The 25,131-nt window shown below is 48.5% G+C and overlaps 1 protein-coding gene across 7 annotated transcripts in view; it reads left to right on the top strand.

Annotated features, from left to right (window-relative positions):
• The window catches only part of DMPK (DM1 protein kinase), a 56,304-nt gene that overhangs the window by 20,427 nt on the left and 10,746 nt on the right, over positions 1–25,131 (top strand). For 5 of the 7 annotated variants that reach the window (XM_053401836.1, XM_053401839.1, XM_053401840.1 and 2 more), the window contains exons 2-8: positions 10,486–10,577; positions 12,356–12,439; positions 15,641–15,736; positions 18,554–18,702; positions 22,007–22,100; positions 23,046–23,246; positions 23,364–23,627. In XM_053401836.1, the coding sequence (XP_053257811.1) occupies positions 10,486–10,577; positions 12,356–12,439; positions 15,641–15,736; positions 18,554–18,702; positions 22,007–22,100; positions 23,046–23,246; positions 23,364–23,627 (980 nt within the window). Of the gene's footprint in view, positions 1–8,777; positions 8,863–10,485; positions 10,578–12,355; positions 12,440–15,640; positions 15,737–18,553; positions 18,703–22,006; positions 22,101–23,045; positions 23,247–23,363; positions 23,628–25,131 lie in introns of those variants that run through there. The other 2 variants (XM_053401838.1, XM_053401837.1) reach the window with 2 other exon arrangements.

The following is a 25,131-nucleotide window of genomic DNA, read 5'->3' as shown; positions in this document are numbered from 1 at the left end:
AAGAGAAGACTCCCTGGAAAAGACCCTGATGTTGGGAAAGATGGAGGGCACAAGGAGAAGGGGACAACAGAGGGCGAGATGGCTGGACAGTGTTCTTGAAGCTACCAGCATGAGTTTGACCAAACTGTGGGAGGCAGTGGAAGACAGGAGTGCCTGGCGTGCTCTGGTCCAGGGGGTCACGAAGAGTCGGACACGACTAAACGACTAAACAACAACCACGTGACCTTGCTACGCCTCTGCCTGCAATGCAGGAATCTCAGCTGAAGCCTCCCTGACAGATGGCCACCCAACCTCTGCTTAAAAGCCTCCAAGAAAGGAGAGTCCGCAACCTCCAGTGGCGGACTGTTCCACCGTCTAGCGGCTCTTACTGTCTGAAAATTCCACCTGATTTTTATTCGGAATCTCCTTTCTTGAATCTCTTGGTCCGATTCTCCCCTCTGGAGCAGCTTGCTCCACTTCTATGCGGCAGCAATTGGAAGATGGCTCTGAGCCTACTCTTCTCCAGGCTAAACATGCCCAGCTCCTTCAACCGTTCCTCATCAGGCTTTGTTTCCAGACCCTTGATCATCTTGGTTGTTGTCCTCTGCACAGCTTCCAGCTTGTTAATAATAATAATAATAATAATAATAATAATAATAATAATAATAATTTATTATTTGTACCCTGCGCATCTGGCTGGGTTTCCCCAGCCACTCTGGGCTGCTTCCAACAAAAATTAAAAATACATCAAAATGTCACACCTTAAAAACAGGGCTGCTTTCAGATGTTTTCTAAATGTCAGGTAGTTCTTTATCTCTTTGACATCTGGTGGGAGGACGTTCCACAGGGCAGGCACCACCACCGAGAAGGCCCTCTGCCTGGTTCCCTGTAGCCTCACTTCTCGCAATGAGGGAACCGCCAGAAGGCCCTTGGCGCTGGACCTCAGTGTCCGGGTAGAATGATGGGGGTGGAGACTCTCCTTCAGGTATACTGGACTGAGGCCGTTTAAGGCTTTAAAGGTCAGCACCAACACTTTGAATTGTGCTTGGAAACGTACTGGGAGCCAGTGTGGTGTAGTGGTTAAGAGCGGTAGTCACGTAATCTGGGGAACCGGGTTCGCTTCCCCGCTCCTCCACATGCAGCTGCTGGGTGACCTTGGGCCAGTCGCACTTCTTTGAAGTCTCTCAGCCCCACTCACCTCACAGAGTGTTTGTTGTGGGGAGGAAGGGAAAGGAGAATGTTAGCCGCTTTGAGACTCCTTAAAGGGAGTGAAAGGCGGGATATCAAATCCAAACTCTTCTTCTTCTTCTTCTTCTTTCAAGACTGGTGTTATATGGTCTCGGCGGCTGCCCCCAGTCACCAGTCAAGCTGCCGCATTCTGGATTAGTTGTAGTTTCCGGGTTACCTTCAAAGGTAGCCCCACATAGAGCGCATTGCAGTAGTCCAAGCGGGAGATAACCAGAGCATGCACCACTCTGAGGTGCCCAGAACTGGACACCGGACTTCCAACCAGCCCACCCCTCCCGCTTTTTATTTTAACCTTCTCATATCTGACTTGTTTTGTTGTTGTGGAGGTCGGATGATCGGCAGCGGCCAGTTACTTCTTGTAAGCATTTTGCAAGAGAGCCGCTGTTTAAGGTGCCAGTTAAAGCCTCTTCAAATGTCCTTTGTATTGTGCCTTCACAGTTATTTGTACTATCAGGGCAGTCATACTGTGAATCCTCTTTCGATGTCGTGTACACCCTGCAGAAATTTTGGGGTGCCCCCACTACTTCATTTCCAACCAGTGTGTAACTTCCTGCTGAAATACTTCTCATTCCACAAATGTGGTTTTTTTGGGGGGGAGCGGTGTGGGGCCTGACCCACTTTTGTTGGGCTGTTAGTAAGTTGTAGACCTCTTATCCTTTGTGAATTCCCCTGCTCTGTGTTTTTTTTTTTAAGCCTTCTAAGCCATTGCCTATGAATACATCTTGTGGCAGGGAGTTCCAGAAGGTAACTGTGCGTTGTGCAAAGTAGTCCTTTCTTTTTTCTGGCTTGAATCTATTGCCCGCCTAATATGGTGTGAGAGGGAGAAAAACTATGCTCTCTACTTTCTCCTCACCAGATGTCATCTTATAAGCTTCTTCATCTTCTTTTTCTTCTTCTTCTTCTGTTCTTTCTTTTTTCGATATTCTATTTATTTACTTATACTTTTCAAGTTTATACATTTTACTAATTTTATACATTTCACTAATTGGAAATTTGACATTTCCAAACTTGACTTCCACCCCCCTCTTTCTGGGGTTCCTTAAATTTGTTTTTAATATCTTCTGCATATCCCCATTAACTTAATTTGCTCATTTATTTCATTTTCTTTAAGTATATACTCTTCTGAAACTGCAGGTTGTTACAAAAATCCTGCCAATGTTTTTACCTGTTTATAATTTACCTGTAAATATTCAATAAACCATTTCCATTCAATATATATATATATATATATATATATATATATACACACACAGTGGTACCTCGGGTTACATATGCTTCAGGTTACATACGCTTCAGGTTACATACTCTGCTAACCCAGAAATAGTGCTTCAGGTTAAGAACTTTGCTTCAGGATGAGAACAGAAATCGTGCAGCGGCGGTGCAGTGGCAGCAGGAGGCCCCATTAGCTAAAGTGGTGCTTCAGGTTAAGAACAGTTTCAGGTTAAGTACGGACCTCTGGAACGAATTAAGTACTTAACCTGAGGTACCACTGTATATGTATACACACACACAAATTCATCTTATAAGCTTCTACCATGTCCCACCCAACCTTGCACACTGAAACATCGTGGGCACACAAACCTCTTTCCTGCTTCAATATCTTGCAAGTCTAGCAGGTGCCAGAGAGCAAATTAACCTCTCCACCCCACGCCACCTGAAACCTGGCTCCAGTCCTGCTCCTTGAACAGTGCCTCGAAGGCAAATAAATATATTTACCCAAGCAAATAGATTTCACTCCCTCTCGAAAAGGCACTGGAACAGGGCCAGTCTCGGGACGGAGAGGGCCGGGGGGTCAAAAGGCAGCCGCTCTCCCCCAGACGCAACCAAAGTCAAGGCCCCCTGTGCCTTTCGAGAGTTCTTCTCGTGCAATATTTCGGCAGGTCCAGAGGGAAGAGAGCAGGAACAGCTGCGCAGGGTGTGAGCCTGACCTTCTCTGCCTCGGCGGCGCAGGGACTGCGAAATCCCCTCTGTTGCTGAATGGCTAAAGATACACAAATCCCTTTGAGCTGGAAGCAGCCCACCAGGCAGACAGCAGAACAGAGCAACCACCACGAGGCTCAATGCGCCGCTCATGGGCCACCATGCGTGGCTGGGTGCGCCACAACTTCTGCAGGTTCAAGAGACGGTGATGGGTTGGGCTAGCTCCACTGGGCTTTAAAAGCACTCGCTATACAGTGGTACCTTGGCTTACAGGCGCTTCAGGTTACAGACGCTTCAGGTTACAGACTCCGATAACCCAGAAATAGTACCTTGGGTTAAGAACTTTGCTTCAGGATGAGAACAGAAATCGTGCGACGGTGGCAGCAGGAGGCCCCATTAGCTAAAGTGGTATCTCAGGTTAAGAACAGTTTCAGGTTAAGAACGGACCTCCGGAACAAATTAAGTTCTTATCCCGAGGTACCACTGTACATCTTTCCGCAGGGCCTGCAAGACAGAGGTGTTCTGCCTGGCCTCTGGTCCCTCCCCTTATGGTTTTGATCTATGGGCTACTTTTAAAATGAGGCTGCATTTTAAATTGCATCTTAACCTGTATTTTAAATTGTTTTTTTTCTTTTTTTCCTGTATTTACTGTAATTTTACTGGTGTTAGCTGCCCTGAGCCCAGCTCTAGCTGGGGAGGGCGGGGTATAAATAAAATTATTATTATTATTATATCATACCCTCCAATATTTCTCCGATGAAAATAGGGATGTCCCATTCCGTAATTATATTTTTACTGTTTATAACCCACACATCTTACTGGGTTGCACCAGCCACTCTGGGCAGCTTCCGACATATATCAAAACATTAAAAGAAAAAAACCCTTTCCCTATACAGGATTGCCTTCAGACAGCTCGGGAGTCAAATAACTCTATACCCTCCAACGTTTCTCCAGTGAAAATGGGGACGTCCTAAGGAAAATCAGGATCAAATCAGAAACCGGGACAGCTTATCTAAATGAGGGACGTCCTGGAAAATAGGGACACTTGGAGGATCGGCAAAATATTTTGGGAAGTGGATTTTGTGACCTCTGTGCATTTGGACGCCTTGGGGACGCGGGTGGCGCTGTGGGTTAAACCACAGAGCCTACGACTTGCCGATCAGAAGGTCGGCGGTTTGAATCCCGCGACGGGGTGAGCTCCCGTTGCTGGGTCCCTGCTCCTGCCAACCTAGCAGTTCGAAAGCAAGCACACCTGTGCAAGTAGATAAATAGGAACCGCTCCGGCGGGAAGGTAAACGGCGTTTCCGTGCGCTGCTCTGGTTCGCTAGAAGCGGCTCAGTCCTGCTGGCCACATAACCCGGAAGCTGTACGCCGGCTCCCTCGGCCAGTAAAGCGAGATGAGCACCGCAACACCAGAGTCGTCCGCGACTGGACCTAACGGTCAGGGGTCCCTTTACCTTTACCTTTAAAGACGCCGTAACCAAATGATGTGCTTCCTGAGATTAAGGAGCAGGTTTCTGTCAGTTTTTGGGTATTGTGGGACGCAATTTTGAATGGACAGCAGATTGAACCTTCTAAAAATGCACTGAGCAATGCTGGGTACAAGGTTGCTCGTGCGTGTATGAGAGAGAAATGTCTCCATCGATAGCTACGAGTCATGAAAACTCAAAGTGGAACCTTCAGCTTCAGAGACAGTCTAGCTTTGAATCCTGGGTTCTGGGGAGCGAGGAACAGACGCAGGTGGTTCTTGCCTTCCCCAGAAGTATTTTATGGAGATCAGGATCCTAGATTAGATGGGACTCTCTGGTTTGATCCAGTAAGACTCCTTTTGCCCCGATTCCTGCCCTTCTGGCTGCCTTTACAGAGGGGTAGAGTTGCCAGTGTCACACACACACACACACACACACACACACACACACACACACACACACTCCTGTTCTGCCCATCATTTCTCCCAGCTGAAAACAAACAGCCCCAGATTGTCTGCATGTTGGGTCATTGTCAAAGCCGATGGAGCATTAATTCATTTTTTTTTAATGTGGCAAACACAGTGATCAAAGATGCCCTTTGTGCTTGCATGAGAGTGGCGGAAAATCTTCCCTGTGTGACAGAAGGCCTCTCCAAACTGGTGGTTTTTTTAAATTGTGGGTGTAATTCTGAAGTATGTTCTTCATGCAGTTACTGCTGCATTCATGGTAGACATTATGGATTGTTGTTGTTATTATTTACAGTGGTACCTCGGGTTACATGCGCTTCAGGTTACATACACTTCAGGTTACAGACTGTTAACCCAGAAATAGTGCTTCAGGTTAAGCACTTTGCTTCAGGATGAGAACAGAAATCGTGCTCCGGTGGCGCGTCAGCAGCAGGAGGCCCCATTAGCTAAAGTGGTGCTTCAGGTTAAGAACAGTTTCAGGTTAAGTACAGACCTCCAGAACGAATTAAGTACTTAACCTGAGGTACCACTGTATTGCATTTATATGCCGTCCTATAACCCGAGGTCTCAGCATATGTTGTTCTGCCGTGCTACCCCAGTGCTGCCACACATTTAGCAGAAGACCCCTAAGGTAAAGGACCCCTGGACAGTTAAGTCCAGTCAAAGGCGACTATGGGGTTGCGGCGCTCATCTCGCATTCAGGCCGAGGGAGCCGGCGTTTGTCCACAGACAGCTTTCCGGGGCATGTAGTCAACATGACTAAACCGCTTCTGGCCCAATGGGACACAGTCAGGGAAACAAGAGCTCACGGAAACGCCGTTTACCTTCCCGCCAGAGCGGTACCAATTTATCTACTTGCACTGGTGTGCTTTCGAACTGCTAGGTTGCCAGGAGCAGGGACCAAGCAATGGGAGCTCACCCCGTCACGGGGATTTGAACTGCCGACCTTCCGAACAGCAAGCCCAAAAGGCTCGGTGGTTTAGACCACAGCGCCACCGGTGTCTCTGTGGAGGACTGCTATTCCTCTTCCAGAGTAATGATTCCCAAGGCCCCCTGGAAAGAGGGATGGTTTGTTAAACTGCTCTTGGGATAGGGGTGTCTCTCAGCACCCTTAACACACTACAGCTCCCAGTATATTTTGGGGGGGAATCCATCGCTGTTTAAAATGGCATCACAGCACCCTAAGAAGGATGAAAAGGCGCCATTTTGGCTGGATTCTTTACTTTTAGGGACATGGGTGGCGCTGTGGGTTAAACCACTGAGCCTAGGGCTTGCCGATCAGAAGGTCGGCGGTTCGAATCCCCGTGACGGGGTGAGCTCCCGTTGCTTGGTCCCTGCTCCTGCCAGCCTAGCAGTTCGAAAGCACATCAAAGTGCAAGTAGATAAATAGGTAGCACTCCGGCGGGAAGGTAAACGGCGTTTCCGTGCGCTGCTCTGGTTCGCCAGAAGCGGCTTAGTCATGCTGGCTCCCTCGGCCAGTAAAGCGAGATGAGCGCCGCAACCCCAGAGTCGGCCACGACTGGACCTAATGGTCAGGGGTCCCTTTACCTTTACCTTTCCAACTCTCTGCACCCTCCACGAACTACAGCTCCCAGAATTCTTTGTGGGGAAACCACAGGTGGCGCTGTGGGTTAAACCCCAGAGCCTAGGGCTTGCCGATCAGAAGGTCAGAGGTTCGAATCCCCGCGACGGGGTGAGCTCCCGTTGCTCGGTCCCTGCTCCTGCCCACCTAGCAGTTCGAAAGCACGTCAAAGTGCAAGTAGATAAATAGGTACTGCTCTGGCGGGACGGTAAACAACGTTTTCGTGCGCTGCTCTGGTTCGCCAGAAGCGGCTTAGTCCTGCTGGCCACATGACCCGGAAGCTGTACGCCGGCTCCCTCGGCCATTAAAGCGAGACGAGCACCGCAACCCCAGAGTCGGCCATGACTGGACTTAATGGTCAGGGGTCCCTTTACCTTTAGGAAGGCTCTTTTTGGGGCGTGTGACGATCGGGAGAACCACGCATGCCATGCTTTCCCTCCGGCCTCTTCCCCCGAGTCTTTTGCAATCTCCTCCCCAAACAAACCCCATTCCATCCTCCTGGGTCACATCCTTGAGCTATTTATAAGCTGCTTCGCTCTCCCTCCCCGCCTTGAGACTTCCAGCTGTCGCTCTGCCAAGGCGGCGGCGATTGCATCTCTCCCTGAGCATCTCTTTGCTTCATCTTTCCGTCGCCATGTGAGGAAATCGCTTTTGAGATCCTCAGGGGCTATCTGTTTCCCCAAACACCAAATCTCTGAGACGTCGTTGCCGCTGCCGGTTGAGTCACCCGGTTGACGCCAAGTGCTGAGGTCACCTGACCCCCCCTCACCAGGTCACGTGACCTCCCCACCCTACCAGTTGGCCGCACAGTTTATTTTAAGCCATGCGCTCAGGCCTCTGGTGGTGCACAGGGCCTTCTCTGAGAAACCTCTGAGTCATGCTACCCCTGCCCAGAGTTGACGTTGCTGTATAAGGGAAACTCTTGCCCGCTATTAATATGACCAAGGCCAACGCCTTGGCGGTCCAGAGGCCGTAGCAGGTGGGCTCGAAAATGCCACATTATTTCCCCGCTTCTTGCTCATCCGAAGGACCATCTGCCAGAGGGTAGCTAAGGCACGAAAATAAACGTGAGCGCATCCGGCTGCGTTACGTGGGGTTGATGAGCCTCTGCCAACCTGGTGCCCTCCATATTTTATTTTATTTTTGGACGACAATGGCCAGCAGGACCAGACTTTCCTAAAGGAATGGAAGACATTTTCGACATATCTGGAAAGCAGTTGTAATCCATTGACATCGCTTGTAGGGTTAAAATAAGTTTTGGAAAGAGTAATTTATCGATTATTGCGAGGAGAATTAAGAATAGATGTATCGGAAATGTGAGTTTATAGCAGTAACTATGGTAACAAAACGCATAATTAGAAAGGGTTTAGAAAACCGTCAGTCGAGGTTGAAGGCGGTGATAGCCAAAAAATTTGAAATGATGCTGAAAAGGATGTTATGCTGGAAAATATGTGTAAAAACAAATAAAAATTATTTATTAGACAATGCCCATCCGACCTCAGCCAGGGCGCTAGGTTTATTTTATTTTTGTTTATTGTGTTTATATCTCACCTTTTTCTCCAAGGAGCTCAAGGTGGGGGGGGGGAGTGTTTCTCCCCCTCCTCATTTTCTCCCCACAACAACCCTGTGAGGTAGGTTAGGCGAAGAGATGCAAGGTCCAAAATCTCCCCCAGTAAGCTTCATGACCAAGTGTGGGAATTCGAACCCTGGTCTCCCAGGTCGTAGTGTGACGCTCCAACCACTACACCCCATGGGCTCTCTTTTCCCCCAGTTATTTTTTTATTTGCATTTTCAAATAGCCGTTGATCCAAATTCTCTGGGTTTTCAGCAGCTGTGCCACACAGAGCCGGCCCTATCGTTAGGCAAAGTGAGGCAGGGGGAGAGGCAGAAGGAAGGAGAGGGGTGGCAAAGTGCGGATGTGAGCCATTATTATTATTATTATTATTATTATTATTATTATTATTATTTATTAAGTACAAATTAGAAAACATACATATTTACAACAATAGAAAATACAAAAGAAAAAGAAAAGACATATAACCAAGGAAAAAAATTAGAGAATACTTTGTCTCTTTTCCTATTTACAGTTATTTATACCTCTATAAAATGCTATTCGCAATAAAGGAGTGAAATGAAAGGTACGATATCAGAAAAAAGAACAAAGAAAAAATAAAGAAGTAAAAGAAAAAGATCATAGGTGAAAAATTTTTATAAGTAGATAAGTATTCACTATACATAGCCGTTTCCCATCTATATTTATATTCAATTGTATAATTTCATCTTGTCCTTATCTACCTTAAATAAAGTGTTGTTTTTTAAAAAAGACTTCCACCGTTTGCCTCACACGTTTTTAGTAATCCGTTCGTCAGGTCCTCTGTTCTTCATATTTTCCCTTTGGCTTTCCTTAATGTCTCACTTTGTATTTTTTATATTACGCACAAGATTATTCTAAACACAGCCCTTATTATTATTAATTAGATTTATATGCTGCCCTTCATCAAAAGATCTCCGGGTGGTTCACAAGATAAAAACACAAGATAAAAGCACACATAAATAGTTAAAACAGGAACGATGAAACAATAACCTTCTCCCCCCCCCCAAAAAACCCCAGATTTTAAAGGCTGTAGAATATTAATCAGCCAAAGGTCTTGTTGAAGAGGAACGTTTTTGCCTGGTGCCTAAAGAAATGTAATAAAGATTTGAAATTTTGAAATGTAGAATTGAAATGTACAGACTGTTCTATTTTGAAAGAAAACTCTATGAAAATGATGTTACAGATGGTATATTACACCAGTACAGATAGCAAAAATGAATAAAACCGGGTCAAACAAATGTTGGAAATGTAAAGAAAAAGAAGGGACTTTTTATCATATGTGGTGGGAATGCAGAGAAGTTAAAAAAAATTGGGAAATGATATACAATGAATTGAAAAAAAACGTTTAAAATGACATTTGTGAAAAAAGCCAGAAGCAGTTTTGTTAGGGATTGTAGGTCAAGACCTGCCAAGAAAAACAAAGAATCTATTTATGTATGCTACGACAGCGGCAAGAGTCTTGATAGCACAAGGACGGAAGAATGAGGAAATGCCCAACAGCGGCAAGAAAAATTTATGAGCTCTGCAGAGCTGGCTAAGTTGACATACAAACTGTGTGATAAGGACAACTGTGACTTTAAGGAAGAATGGGAACTTTTTCAAATTATCTAAAAAAACCAACAAAATGAACTGGACTCCTTGGCAGGTTTTGAACAAACATCCACAAATTTATTGGTCGATTATATGATAGATAAGGCAAGGATATGTATAATTTTATAACATGCAGAGAATAATATGTGCAGAGAAATCAGAGAGAGGAGCTAAGGGAAGTCCCTTTTTGGCGGGGAAGGGAGGGATGGAAGGGGGGGAAGGGGAAAAAATAATGTATGTGATTATATGGTCTGATAATTTGTTATGTTGAAATTGCTTAATAATTTTTTTTTAAAAAAAGAAATGTAATGAAGGCACCAGGCGAGACTCCCTCGAGAGAGCATTCCACAGACAGGGAGCCACCACAGAAAAGGCCCTGTTCTTGTGTTGCCACCCGCTGGACCTCACACAGAGGAGGCCACACAAAGAAGGGCCTCAGATCATAGAATTGTAGACTTGGCAAGTATCCCAAGGGTCATCTAGTCTAACCCCCTGCAATGCAGGTGTCTTGGCTAAAGCAGGTGGCCACCCAGCCTCTCCTTAAAAACCCTCCTAGCTGCCCTGCTGCTCTTCCGGGCGTCTCTTCTTTCCCCTCCCTGCCCCCCCGACAAATAATTTGCTTTTCTGTCCCACCAGCGGAGCCAGTCACCTCCAGGCTGAAAGCGCTGCGGCTGCAACGGGACGATTTTGAGATCCTCAAAGTGATTGGACGGGGAGCCTTCAGCGAGGTGAGAAGGGCTGGTTTTTTGGGGGGGCTCTCTCTGCTACCAGGGGGGCGCGGGGGGCGCTGTGGGTAAAACCTCAGTGCCTAGGACTTGCTGATCGTAAGATCGGCAGTTCAAATCCCCGCGGCGGGGTGAGCTCCCGTCGTTCGGTCCCTGCTCCTGCCCACCTAGCAGTTCGAAAGCACGTCAAAGCGCAAGTAGATAAATAGGTACCGCTTTATAGCGGGAAGGTAAACGGCGTTCCGTGCGCTGCGCTAGTGCTGGCTCGCCAGAGCAGCTTCATCACGCTGGCCACATGACCCGGAAGTGTCTTTGGACAGCGATGGCTCCCGGCCTCTTAAGCGATGTGAGCACGCAACCCCAGAGTCGGTCACGACTGGCCCGTACGGGCAGGGGTACCTTTACCTTTACCTTTTACTCTCTGCTACCAGATGGCCACCGGGGCGAACTTTTCAATAGTACAGGCGAAAACAACACTGAAATATGACACCCCTCTTGGTGACTGTAGGGCAGCCTCGGCCAACCTGGCGCCCTGCAGATATAATAATAATATAATAATAATAATTTATTATTTATACCCCGCCTATCTGGCTGAGTTTCCACCCACTCTGGGCGGCTCCCAATCAAGTGTTAAAAACAGTACAGCACTAAATATTAAAAACTTCCCTGACCAGTGCTGCCTTCAGATGTCTTTTAAAGATAGGATAGCTGCTTATTTCCTTCGCATCTGAAGGGAGGGTGTTCCACAGGGTGGGTGCCACTACCGAGAAGGCCCTCTGCCTGGTTTCCTGTAACCTCACTTCTCGCAATGAGGGAACTGCCAGAAGGCCTTTGGCACTGGATCTCAGTGTCCGGGTAGAACGATGGGGGTGGAGACGCTCCTTCAGGTATACAGGACTGAGGCCGTTTAGGGCTTTAAAGGTCAGCACCAACACCTTGAATTGTGCTCAGAAACGTACTGGGAGCCAATGCAGATCTCTCAGGACCGGTGGTCTTGGCGGCCGCTCCCAGTCATCAGTCTAGCTGCCGCATTCTGGATTAGTTGTAGTTTCCGGGTCACCTTCAAAGGTAGCCCCACGTAGAGCGCATTGCAGTAGTCCAAGCGGGAGATAACTAGAGCATGCACCACTCTGGTGAGACAGTCCGCAGGCAGGTAGGGTCTTAGCCTGCGTACTATAACTCCCATCAGCCAGCCTGGCTAAGGCTGGCTTGGGGCAAAGTTCTGGCAGAGACGGCTCCTCACGGCGCTACAATTCCTAGAGCAGTTTAACAATCCGTCCCTCTTCATGGGTCACCCTGGGAACTGTAGCTCTGCAAAGGGAATAGCGGCCCCTTGACAGCGCTCTACACCCTCAGCAAACTAAAGCTCCCATGATTCTTTAAGGGAAGCCATGACTGTTTTTGAGTGGCTTCCCCAAATGGACAGCGTATAAATAAAATAATAATACAGTGGTACCTCAGGTTACATACGCTTCAGGTTACAGACTCCGCTAACCCAGAAATAGTGCTTCAGGTTAAGAACTTTGCTTCAGGATAAGAACAGAAATTGTGCTCCAGCGACACGGCGGCAGCAGGAGGCCCCATTAGCTAAAGTGGTGCTTCAGGTTAAGAACAATTTCAGGTTAAGAACGGACCTCCGGAACGAATTAAGTACTTAACCCGAGGTACCACTGTAATAATAATGATGATGATGATGATGTATGGTGCAACTGTGGCCCAGGTATGTCAGTCCAGCCCCTTCTTTAACACACAGACTCCTACCTCCTATTTTACCTGCACAGGTAGCAGTCGTGAAGCTGAAGAGGACATCCCAGGTGTACGCCATGAAGATAATGAATAAATGGGACATGTTGAAGCGGGTCGAGGTGGGTATTGCAAGGTGCACCCTCCAGGACCTGTGGGTGGTTTGGCCTTTATAGGTCAACACCAGCTCTTGGGATGGTACCCAAAAACAGTGGGATTTTCAGATAACTTGTCATGGACTGGTTGGACACAAAGGAATGGTGAGAGGAACCAGTTGGGGAACCCCCAAGGGAAGAAGGCTCAGAGCCAGGAGAGTAGTGGTGGGATGACAATGAGCGGTCGGAAGGAGAAGAGGGAGCAGACTGGGAGGAGAAGGTGTCGGAAGCTGAAGAGAGGACAGGGCTTAGTGAGCAGGGAGAGTCTGGGGCAGAGAGCAGTCCAGAATCAGAGGCAGAGATGAGTCTGGCTGGGGAAGAGTCATGGGTGCCTCCCTCTCCTGCTGCAACCAGCTCCCTCCTCTTTACTCACAGAACCAGAAGAGAGATGAAAAGGGTGGAGGGGAGGTTGACTGCATGCAGACAGAGTCTCTGATTGCTTGGGGAAAACCCTGGAGAGGAGGCGATTTACGCTAGCGGCCAAAATTGTGGAAACCTTTTGGGGAAAGTGTATTTGCGAGGTTTGATGGCTCATAACACCCGATTGGCTCTCTAAACACTCATTCTCATTGGCTACATTCAAATGAAGGAAAGCTACTGTGTATCACCCTAAGCAAGTTGTGCTTCCTTTTTCTGGTTATTTGGCTATGTTGTTGTTTAGGCGTTTAGTCGTGTCCGACTCTTCGTGATCCCCTGGACCAAAGCACGCCAGGCACTCCTGTCTTCCACTGCTTCCCGCAGTTTGGTCAAACTCATGCTGGTAGCTTCGAGAACACTATCCAACCATCTCGTCCTCTGCCGTCCCCTTCTCCTTGTGCCCTCCATCTTTCCCAACATCAGGGTCTTTTCCAGGGAGTCTTCTCTTCTCAAGAGGTGGCCAAAGTATTGGAGCCTCAGCTTCAGGATCTGTCCTTCCAGTGAGCACTCAGGGCTGATTTCCTTCAGAATGGATAGGTTTGATCTTCTTGCAGTCCATGGGACTCTCAAGAGTCTCCTCCAGCACCAGAATTCAAAAGCATCAATTCTTTGGCAATCAGCCTTCTTTATGGTTCAGCTCTCACTTCCATACACCATGTATTTGACTATAACTTTTGATAGAATACAGATAATTGAACAGACTTTGTTGCATTACATTCTTCATTAAATTATCCTTCCATTGATATATAATGTTATGGTATTACTCCAAGAAAAAAATTGTGTTATGAGCCATCAAACTTCAGCAATACACTTTCCCCAAAAGGTTTCCACAATTTCGACCACTGTGGGGAGGCAGGACTTTCAGTCTCGGACACTGATCCATAGGGCAAGACCGACTGTGAATGAGCCGCTATGTTCTTTAGGCCTGACCTTCTGACCGAGTCAGTGCAGATCATGTTCTTGCCAATAAGGAGTTAACTCCGACTTGCACAGTGTGATTTACTGCTGGTTCACTCCTGGCCTGAGCCACAGAAGTGCAGCACTTTCACAGCAGGGATTATTTCAGTTCACATTGGGGTGTCGTTTTATAAACCACAGAGCCTAGGCCTTGCCGATCAGAAGGTCGGCGGTTCGAATCCCCGTGACGGGGTGAGCTCCCGTTGCTCGGTCCCAGCACCTAGCAGTTCGAAAGCACATCAAAGTGCAAGTAGATAAATAGGTACCGCTCTGGGAGGAGAATTGGGGCCTCCTACCAACTCTCAGCACCCTCCACGAACTACAACTCCCATAATTCTTTGGGGGGGAACCTCAGGTGGCGTTGTGGTCTAAACCACTGAGCCCAGGGCTTGCCGATCGGAAGGTTGGCGGTTCAAATCCCCGTGACAGGGTGAGCTCCTGTTGCTTGGTCCCTGCTCCTGCCAACCTAGTAGTTTGAAAGCTCACCAGTGCAAGTAGATAAATAGGTACTGCTCCGGCAGGAAGGTAAACAGCGTTTCTGTGGGCTGCTCTGGTTTGCCAGAAGCAGCTTAGTCATGCTGGCCACATGACCCGGAAGCTGTATGCCGGCTCCCTCGGCCAATAAAGCGAGATGAGCGCCGCAACCCCAGAGTCGGTCACGACTGGACCTAATGGTCAGGGGTCCCTTTACCTTTACCTATGCTTAGCTACCCAAAGAAGAACTGAAATTAGATGGTATAACAAATAATTGTGAACTGAATTGAGAAAATAAATCAATTTTTTGTCAGACCGCTCCCAGAGGGTTCGGTTGGGCCCTTATACCTCTAAAATGCTTAAGACTAACATAGGAACACCACAGGGATGCGTACTCAGTCCCCTCCTTTATATTCTCTACACGTACGATTGTGTCGCTGCTCACCCTAGTAATAGGGTTGTCAAATTTGCAGATGACACAACCGTGATTGGGCTCATCCCTGAAAGGGAGGGTGAAACGGACTATAGAGATGAGGTGGAGCGGCTGACAGAGTGGTGCAGAGCTAACAACTTGCTCATAAATACAAGGAAGACAAAGGAGCTTGTGGTGGACTTCAGGAGACAGAAGAGCAATATCCAGCCACTTTTGATTGATGGGGTCTGTGTGGAGAGGGTAACAACGTTCAGATTTTTGGGCATTGAATTACAAGAGGATCTGTCCTGGAGTGTCAACACAAGGGGGCTTGTGAAGAAGGCGCAGCAGAGACTGTACTTTTTGAGAATTCTAAGGAAAAACCATCTTCCGCAGAAACTGCTGCTTGCCTTCTATCACTGTGCCATTGAGAGCGTGCTCACTTATGGCTTATGTGTGTGGTACGGAAGCTGTACTACCCAGGACAGGATGGGGTTGTGCAGAGTTGTTAAGGCAGCAGAGAGCATTGTTGGCTGCCCACTCTCCACCTTAGAGCAGATTTATGCCACAAGGTGCCATAGGAAGGCACTGGACATAGTAAAAGATCCATCGCATCCTGGTCACTGTCTCTTCGAGCTCCTGCCGTCGGGACGGAGATACAGGACGATGAAGACAAGAACGAGCCGTCTTAAGAACAGCTTCTTCTCCAGAGCGATCTCAGCCCTGAATGGGAAGCCTGGACTTTGAAAGTCATCTAATCTTCCTTGCTGTATTATACTGTATTGTTTTAATTAGTGTTTTTATGGAGCAGTCAAGTAATTTCGTTGTCCCTGAGAGGGGGCAATGACAATAAAGATATTTCTATTTCTATTTCTATTCTATTTCAATTTTGCTGCTGCACCCATCAGGTTTCCTGCTTCCGAGAGGAGCGGGACGTGTTGGTCAACGGAGACAAGCGCTGGATTACACAGCTGCACTTTGCTTTCCAAGACGAGAATTACCTGGTGAGTGATCATCATCGTTTATCTGTAGGCCGCCTTTCCATGGATAAAGCCACACTCAGGGCTGCTTACAACACGAAAAGACTTACAAAAATACATCATAAGCAGTACGCAAAAATGTTTTGAAACATGCATGAACAAAAGTAAGTGCCGTATTTTTCGCTCTATAAGGCGCACCTGACCATAAGACGCACCTAGTTTTAGAGGAGGAGAACAAGAAAAAAAATATTCTCCCCCTCTCTGCTCAGCATCTCTCCAGCAAAGCGGGAGGAGAAACAGAACGGGCTCTGTATCTCCTGCCGCTTCGCTTCATTTTGCCCTCATTTTATGGATCAATGGTCTCGTTAGACAGTAAAATTTGTGTTAAATGGCTGTTTTAGGGGGTGTTTTTCATCGTCTGGAACGGATCAATCCATTTTCCATTACTTTCAATGGGAAAGTCCGCTTCAGGTTAAGAACGGTTCAGGTTAAGAACGGACTTCCGGAACCAATTAAGTATTTAACCTGAGGTACCACTGTTTTGGCGAAACAAATAACTCAAAGCAATACCCCACCCCAATAGCCTCTAGGCATCCTGAGCCCCAAACTGGCAAAAGATTCTTCCATTGCAGGAAGCTGGTCTAGATGATCCCTGTGGTCCCCTCCAAGTCTACGTTTCTGTGACACAACCAAAACAGTCCCTTGTGCAGCCTCAGCTTTTGTAGCTGGAGTCAGTCCGCTGGTCTGTCAGTCAGCCACTGAGGGCTCCGCCCTCCCCAGTCAGGTGGGAAGAGGCTAGCAAATCAGGGAGCAGGTCTTGCACGACTCACAGCCAATATGGGGCTGCTGAGTATGACATAAGAACCGAAGGAGACGCAGTGGAGATCCATTTGGCCCAGTGCTCTGTCTCTGAGAGTGGGCAGCCGGGACTCAGGCGGAAGATCACTGGCAGGACACGGGAGCCCGGGCTCAGCCCCGGAATCCAGTTTCTCAATGAGAAAGTCAGGACAGAAGCAACAGCAGGAAGGGGAGATCTGGACATGGGTGCCTTTCCTTCCTCGCTGGATTATGTCCAGCCCACACAGGTCTGGAATTAAGAGCCTCCACTTCAAAAGGCAAGCCGTCCTCCGGTTTCGAAACAAAGTGCTGACGTTTGCCATCCCTTCTAGTTTGCCAGCTGACCGGCGGTATTCTGCCCCCAAATGACCACCACCGGCAAATTTGTTCTCTCTGGAGTTTAGCCTTTTAGGGTGTTGGTGGGCATGCGAGTTAGCAGGGAGTCTGCGCTTTGTGGTTTGGGGATGTCTGGAGCGAGTCGAGACGTTTTGTTTTTTAATTTGGAGGGGAAAGGGAGGAGTGGTGATAGATGGTCCCTGTGGCGGCTACATCGCTTTCGCCATGAGCTGTGAGGCAAAGAAGATTTTTGCAGACCGAAGGCTCATCAAATGCATCATCTTATCCTCACGATGGCAGACCTGATGCCTCATATAGGAAACCCACAAGGAATAATAATAATAATAATAATAATAATAATAATAATAATAATATATTTATACCCCGCCCATCTGGCTGGGCTTCCCCAGCCACTCTTCCCCAGCTTTCAACAAAATATTAAAATATAGTAATGCATCAAACATTAAAAGCTTCCCTAAACAAGGCTGCCTTCAGATGTCTTCTAAAAGTAAGATCGTTGTTTATTTCCTTGACATCTGGTGGGAGGGCATTCCACAGGGCGGGTGCCACCACCGAGAAGGCCCTCTGCCTGGTTCCCTGTAACTTGGCTTCTCGCAGTGAGGGAACCGCCAAAAGGAAGACCTGAGCACAACAGCCCTCTCCTCGGAAAATTGTATTCAGAGGCATATTTTGCCCCCCTCAGCGGAGGCAGTATATAGTTTCAGTTTAGTAAAACTGTAGCCCTGAGCTTTCAGGACACAAAGGCTAAACAGAGAACGGCGTATTCTACAAGTGAAGAACGGAGCCCTTCAAATTCGCACGCTGGCCTTCACTAAGTTGGTATAGTTAACGTTTACCTCAGCTTCTCCATCTGCAGTATGGGGATAATAATAATAATAATAATAATAATAATAATAATAATAATAATAATAATAATACTATCTTGCCTTGTAGGGTTGTTTAAAGACAGCTGGGGAAAATAGTAGTAAATAAAATAAAAATAATAACTAGGATCGGATAGAACTTCTTTACTGACTCCAGGTGTGGGCAGTTTGACACAGAGTATAAGCAACAGCCCTCTCGCCAGAGTTTTTTCGGGCTTCATAGAATCATAGAGCTGGAAGGGACCTTAAGGTTCATCTAGCCCACCCCCTGCAATGCAGGAATATGCAGCGGCCCCATACGGGGATCGAACCTGCAACCTTGGCGTTATTAGCTCCATGCTCTAACCACCTGAGCTATCCTGAGATTCAAAACCCTGGACTACATTAGTAAAAAATAAAACATTCTAAATGCGTTATAACACCGTGACACCAGATGGTGCTGTAGAGCTAAAATCGGAACTCTATGAAATTTTCCATTGTGGGTTTTAAAACGTGTTTTTCCCCCTCAGAGCATTTTTTTATAACTTTGTAGATGCAGCCCCTGTCTCTGGTTGTGGCAGCCTGTGGGGGGACTATGAATTTTTGGGGCCCCAAACAGCAGTTGGCCCTGCGATAAACGATACCCCAGTCTTCGCCAACCTGGTGCCCTCTAGCTTTTTTGGACTACAATTCCCATCAGCCAGAGCTTGTCAGGTTGGAAAACACTGGTCTATGAGAACACGGTTGCCTAAAAAGGAGGATTTGGTGCTGTTTCTGAACCTTTCTCAACTCCATCCATCTGTAGTATCTGGTGATGGACTACTATGTTGGGGGAGACCTCTTGACGCTGCTGAGCAAATTTGGGGACCGCATCCCGATGGAGATGGCTCGCTTCTACCTAGCCGAGATGGTGATGGCCATAGACTCAATACACCGGATAGGTTATGTACACAGGTAGGTGAAGCAGTCAGGTGGGGGTCTCGTGGGGGGAAGGGCCAAGAAAGAGCACTCTGGGCTAGGCCCGAGGAAACTCCAGCCCAGGGTCTGAAGGTGGCCCTCTAGCCCTCTTTATGTGGCCCTCAGGACTCTCCCTAGGCCTCACCGTAGCCAGCTCAGCTTTGCACCCAGAAAGCTTTTGACTGGCTAGACTGGTGTTTGCCATGGCGATCATTCGTAGCCAATTAAGATTGTCTTCCATAAACACGGTTTTAACAATGAGTCCGTAAGTGACTGTGGAGGCCAGTTCTGGATCCACACGTCCTTCCACAGTGGGGACATAGGTTTCTGAGTGGGAGTTGATCACGGTGTGGATTTGCCAAGCATGCCTTCCTCTTAGCACGTTTCTCCCTTGCGTCCTGAGTTCGAGTGTCTTCAAAGCCCATGACACTTTTGGTAAAGGCTGTTCTCCAGTTGGAGCGCTCGCAGGCCAGTGTTTCCCAGTTATCAGTGTTTATACTACATTTTTTAGCTTTGCCTTTAGTGAGTCTTTAAACCTCTTTTGTTGACCACCAGCATTACGCTTTCCATTTGTAAGTTCGGAATGACACTTACCAGCTGGTGGGGTGCCATTGCAGGATGGCAGCAACACCCCCCCCCCCAGATCTGGCCACTGTATTGGAAGCGAGGGGTTTTTCCTGGGCTTAGTGGAACCCTTTTCGGCTTCGGCCTGGCCTGGGAAATGGATCACAGCTTGCCTGCCTCTGTGGCCAACGGCAGGCGGACTGTGGCGACGACCCAGCCCCTGGGGCAGACCGGACTATGCGTGGGTAGTTCGGGCTGGCTGGGGGTCCGTTTCTCGGCCTCAGTTTCTCCAACCTGTGAAATGGGTGCAAGGAGGAGGCCGGACGGACGGAAGGAAGGAAAGATCAAGCTGCACTTGTTAACTTACTTTTCAAGACGTTGTAGGTAGAAATATAGATATGTAAAAGAAGGCAGATTTGTCACAGCTCAAAGAAGGTAGATTTCCAAGGGGGTTGAGCAATTTTTTGGGGAACCTCTGGGCTAGAATATGCTTTCTGCTCATGCATCTTGCTTGCCTAGATAGAGGATAGAGCAGGGGTCCCCAAACTAAGGCCCACGGGCCGGATAAGGCCCAAGTGACTCGTTTATCCGGCCTGTGATGACCTCCACTGCCCGCTCTTACCAGTGCTGCGCGGCTGCCCACTTCTGGGTCGGAGAAGCACCGGAATAGCTTGTGCGCATGTGCAAGCCTTGTGTGCATGCACAAGTGTTATTTCCAGTGCACATCCGGGTCAGAGGAGGCCCGTGCACATGCGCACAAGCTATTTCCGGTGCTCCTTAGACCCAGAAGTACACTGGAAATAGCGTGTGTGCATGCGTATGGGCACGCGCTCCCCTGCCCTTCAGCACGATGCGCGATCGGCGCTGGAGACACCGGTCCGAGGCGCGGTAAGTTTGCTGACCCCTGGGATAGAGGGTTCGAGGCTGCCTCCTATTGCCCACTCCCTGCACCCATTCACTCACCTGCCCCCCCCCAGCCCAATTAGTCACCCTAAATCCCAGCTCTGTACTCCAGAATGGGCAGAACTCGAACCTGGCACTGGGGCTTTCTCCTTGGAATTCCACACTGATTTGCCCCCAACTCCTCAAACCCCCAAATCCCTTCTCCTTTGCCCATCACTGTGTTCGAAGAAGCAGAATATAGGAGGCAGAATGTGTGGGGTGTGTGTTGGGGGGAGAGATCAACCCCCTCCCACTTTCTTGCTTTTGCCTCTGGAATTTCTGGGCTATAATCCCCTTGCAAAGCAAACTTTCGGTTTGCAGGTCTCCGCCAGGGTCCCCCCCCCTTCCTGACTCCGCAGCCTGCTCCAGAGGGAGCAGAGGAACGTCTATGGGGTCAGGAGGGGTTGTGGGGTGGGGAGGACCAGGCAAGAATTCCAGAGTCTTTGTGACTCGCCCGCCTCCCCGCCCCCAGCTGCTGGGTCCATGAGGCCGGCCGGCGCCCCCCCCCGCACACAGAGCTCCTCCATGAGCCAAAACAGCCATAAATGTTGTCCTAGATTCATAATCGCCTAATTCATCTCAGGCTGTGCAAGACAAGCTGGGCTTCGCTCCAAACCACATGAGCGGCCGAGGCTTGGGAATGCAGAGGGGCCTGCCAGTGGGGTGGGGGCAGAGCGAGGGAGGGGCGCTGGGGGGGTGTTGAAGGCGGAGTGGCTTTCAAAGGAGGAATCCCCCAAGCAACGGAAACCCCGACAGAGGCTTCTAGGGACCCGGTTAAATCTTGGGACCCTAACGGAGAATGCCCCACATTGTAGGCAGGGTCTTTCCAGTGGTGACCCCCGGAACTCCCTCCCCAGGAAGTTCCTGTGCCTCCACTTTGTCTGTTTTGGGGAGAAATCTTGAGATGTTTTTGTTCTTTGGAATCCCAATCTTCTGTGTGTCTTTCCTCTCAACTAAATAGCCCCAAATGCTGCTGATGAAACAAAGCAGTAGGTCTTAATTTGAGCCCCAGCTCTGGACAGAAATGCCTTGTGGAGCATCAGATAGCATTGCCTCTGAGCATGTGCAGAGCGTCCTTCTTTTGCTGTTCAGTAACCATGAGCAGTGCCATATAGTTAAGGCCATAGCTGTCAACTTTTCCCTTTTCTTGCAAGGAATCCTATTCGGAATAAGGGAATTTCCCTTTTAAAAAAGGGAAACGTTGACAGCTATGGTTAAAGCTATGGCTTTCCCAGTAGTGATGTATGGAAGTGAGAGCTGGACCATAAAGAAGGCTGGTCGCCGAAGAATTTATGCTTTTGAATTATGGTGCTGGAGGAGACTCTTGAGAGTCCCATGGACTGCAAGAAGATCAAATGTATCCATTCTGAAGGAAATCAGCCCTGAGTGCTCACTGGAAGGACAGATCCTGAAGCTGAGGCTCCAAGACTTTGGCCACCTCATGAGAAGAGAAGACTCCCTGGAAAAGACCCTGATGCTGGGAAAGATGGAGGGCAGAAGGAGGAGGGGACGACGGAGGACGAGATGGTTGGACAGTGTTCTCGAAGCTACGAACATGAGTTTGACCAAACTGCGAGAGGCAGTGGAAGACAGGGGTGCCTGGCGTGCTCTGGTCCAGGGGGTCACGAAGAGTCGGACACGACTAAACGACTAAACAACAACAACAAACTATGAGCCTTGCCAGAGGGGCCAGCCTTTGAGTAGGGACTGAGCCCCTCTCTACTTCCCCAGGACTGCTTGTTTCAGTTTCCCAGTCTCCAGACTTTCTCACTTATCCCTTTCCACTCCCCAACAGAGACATCAAACCAGACAACATCCTCCTGGACCGATGTGGACATATCCGGCTGGGGGACTTTGGCTCCTGCCTCAAGCTCCGCAAAGACGGGACGGTAAGACTTGAATTGGGGGTAGGGGCGATTAGGGACAGGGAACCAGGCAGAGGGTCTTCTTGGTAGTGGCACCCGCCCTGTGGAACACCCACCCATCAGATGTCAAACAGAAGAATAGCTACACAACTTTTTGAAGATACCTGAAGGCAGCCCTGTATAAGGAAGTTGTTAATGTTTGAGGTGTGTTGTGTTTTTATTATGTTTAAAGCTGCCCAGTGTGGCTGGGGCAACCCGATCTGATGGACAGTGTGGTGTTGTATTATTATTATTATTATTATTATTATTATTATTATTATTATTATTATTATTATTCAGGGTGCCTTTAGAGGCAAACTGACATAATTAATTTGCCCTTTCTGAAACAATATGAAAACTGAAACACGGACACCCTCTGAAATTTGCACTTCTTTGAATTTTTCAGGGCAGTTCTCCAGCTAATAATAATAATAATAATAATAATAATAATAATAATAATAATATTTTAAACCCTGCCCATCTGGCTGGGTTTCCAGAATATTATAAACACGATAAAACATTAAACATCAAAAACTTCCCTAAACAGGACTGCCTTCAGATGTCTTCTAAAAGCCAGGTAGTTGTTTATTTCCTTGACATGATGGGAGGGCGTTCCACAGGGCGGGCGCCACTACCGAGAAGGCCCTCTGCCTGGTTCCCTGTAACCTCACTTATCACAGTGTGGGAACTGCCAGAAGGCCCTTGGCGCTGGACCTCAGTGTCCGGGCAGAACGATGGGGGTGGAGACGCTCCTTCAGGTATACTGGGCCTTTAGGCCATTTAGGGCTTTAAAGGTCAGCACCAACACTTTGAATTGTGCTCAGAAACATGTGCCAAAATGTACATAGCTAGGGCAAAGTGTAGGAAAACCCTGCTCCAGCAAAAAAACACAAAAAACCAGCACACAAATACGTGTTCTGTGTGTGGCAGGTCTGCTCAACGATAGCAGTGGGCACCCCAGATTACCTCTCCCCCGAGATCCTGCAAGCAGTAGAAGACGGTGCTCACTCCTACGGCACAGAGTGCGACTGGTGGTCCCTCGGCGTCTTCGCCTACGAGATGTTCTTCGGCCACACTCCTTTCTTTGCCGACTCCGTGGTGGAGACGTACGGAAAGATAATCCATTTCAAAGTAAGCAAGGGGCGGAGGTCTGCGGGTCTGTGTGGGTTTGCCTCTCCCGACAGAGAATCGGGGTCCAGATCTCTCCCTGTGCGCCCTTTCCGATTGTCAAAACTCTCCCTTCCGAAGGAGCACTTCCGGTTCCCTCCGTCGGTTCCCGACGTCCCTCCCGAAGCTCTGGCCTTGATCGAAGGGCTCATCTGCCCCCGGGAGATGCGACTGGGGCGCAACGGAGTCCGGGACTTCCAGGAGCACCCCTTCTTTGTGGGCTTGGACTGGGACTCGCTGCGGGACTGCGTGCCGTCCTTCGTGCCCGAATTTGCCAACGCCACGGACACCTGCAACTTTGACGTGGTGGATGACTGTCTCACTGACATGGTGAGCGGGGGAGGGGTACGTGACTTTTTATTTGTCCCCCTCTACTCCCAATTCCTCTCCCCCCCCCCAGTGCCAGTTCATCTGAGAAACACCGTTTAGGTAATAATAATAATATTAAATTTTATTTACATCCCACCCTCCCCAGCCGAAGCCGGGCTCAGGGCGGCTCACAACAATAAAATAGTACAACATTCTAAAATCATTTCATTATAAAAATTAATTAAAATCAAATTGATGGCAACCATTGGGCCAAAGTTCTGTGAAGATTGCCAGAGGAGGGAGTCAGGCTGTGCCCTGGCCAAAGGCCTGGTGGAACAGCTCCGTCTTGCAGGCCCTGCGGAAAGATGTCAAGTCCCGCAGGGCCCTAGTCTCTTGTGACAGAGCGTTCCACCAGATCGGGGCCACAGCCGAAAAAGCCCTGGCTCTGGTTGAGGCCAGCCCAACCTCCCTGTGGCCTGGGACCTTCAGGATGTTTTTGTTTGAAGATCGTAAGTTCCTCTGTGGGACATACCAGGAGAGGCGGTCCTGTAGGTACGAGGGTCCTACGGGTAATTGTGGACTCCGGGGTTTGAGATGGTTCTACAGAGGTGTCACCTTCCTCTTTGGACAATAATTTCCATTGCTTTGCTCTATTCAAAATGTGGTGAGCCAGCCCTACTGGATATGGGGCAGTGAGGAGGGGGTTCATGTTTATTCTACTAGGTGGGGCCCCAGGGAACCACCTCAGAGTCCTGCCCTGAACTTGGCAGTTTACGACAGCTAAAACACAATCTTCACACACTTGGCTGAGTGTCAGACCTAATGACTACAGCAGCTCATCCCCAGTAGGTCTTAGAAAAGTTTGGATTTTTTTCTTACCCCTTGAATCAGTTGCCGAAACTAAAATTAGGGTTGCCATATGTCTGGAAAAATCCGTACATAGGGCAACCCATGTTGGCAGTGTCGTTTTTTCCGTCTTTCCTGAAAAATCGCTCAAAAACGTCATTTTTGTGTGTGATTTCCGCCAAAAAAGTTCAACAACTTTGTCCCCCTGCCACAAAGCTTTTGTGTCCAGATATTTTTGAAATATGGCAACCCTACTCAAAGTTCCTATCTCACCACTGCTATCTAAATCACCTCCTCTCCAGGGCTTTCCCCAAGCAATCAGAGACTGTGCCTGCGTGAAGCCAACCTCTCCTCTGCTCTTTTCGTGCCTCTCCTGGTTCTGGGAGACAAGTGGGGAGAGGAGCTTGACACAGGAGGGGAGGGAAACACCTGCGATACTTCGCCAGCCAGTCTCATCTCTGCCTCTTGGCCCCCTTCCTCTCCTGCCTCCGATTCTGGACTGCTCTCTGCCACAGACTCACCCCGCTCACTGAGCCCTGTTCCCTCTTCCACTTTCAACACCTCCTCTTCCCCATCTTCTCCCTCTGACTACTCTTTATTATTATTATTATTATTGGTTTTCACATATTACGTTACAATATAAGATGTACCAAAGCCGTGAACACCATTTCCTCCCCATACATTTACATTTCTA

This window comes from Podarcis raffonei, chromosome 8 (assembly GCF_027172205.1).
Source record: "Podarcis raffonei isolate rPodRaf1 chromosome 8, rPodRaf1.pri, whole genome shotgun sequence".
Taxonomy (NCBI): domain Eukaryota; kingdom Metazoa; phylum Chordata; class Lepidosauria; order Squamata; family Lacertidae; genus Podarcis; species Podarcis raffonei.
The sequence above is the reverse complement of the archived record's forward strand: the minus strand, read 5'-3'. Positions and strand labels throughout refer to the sequence as shown.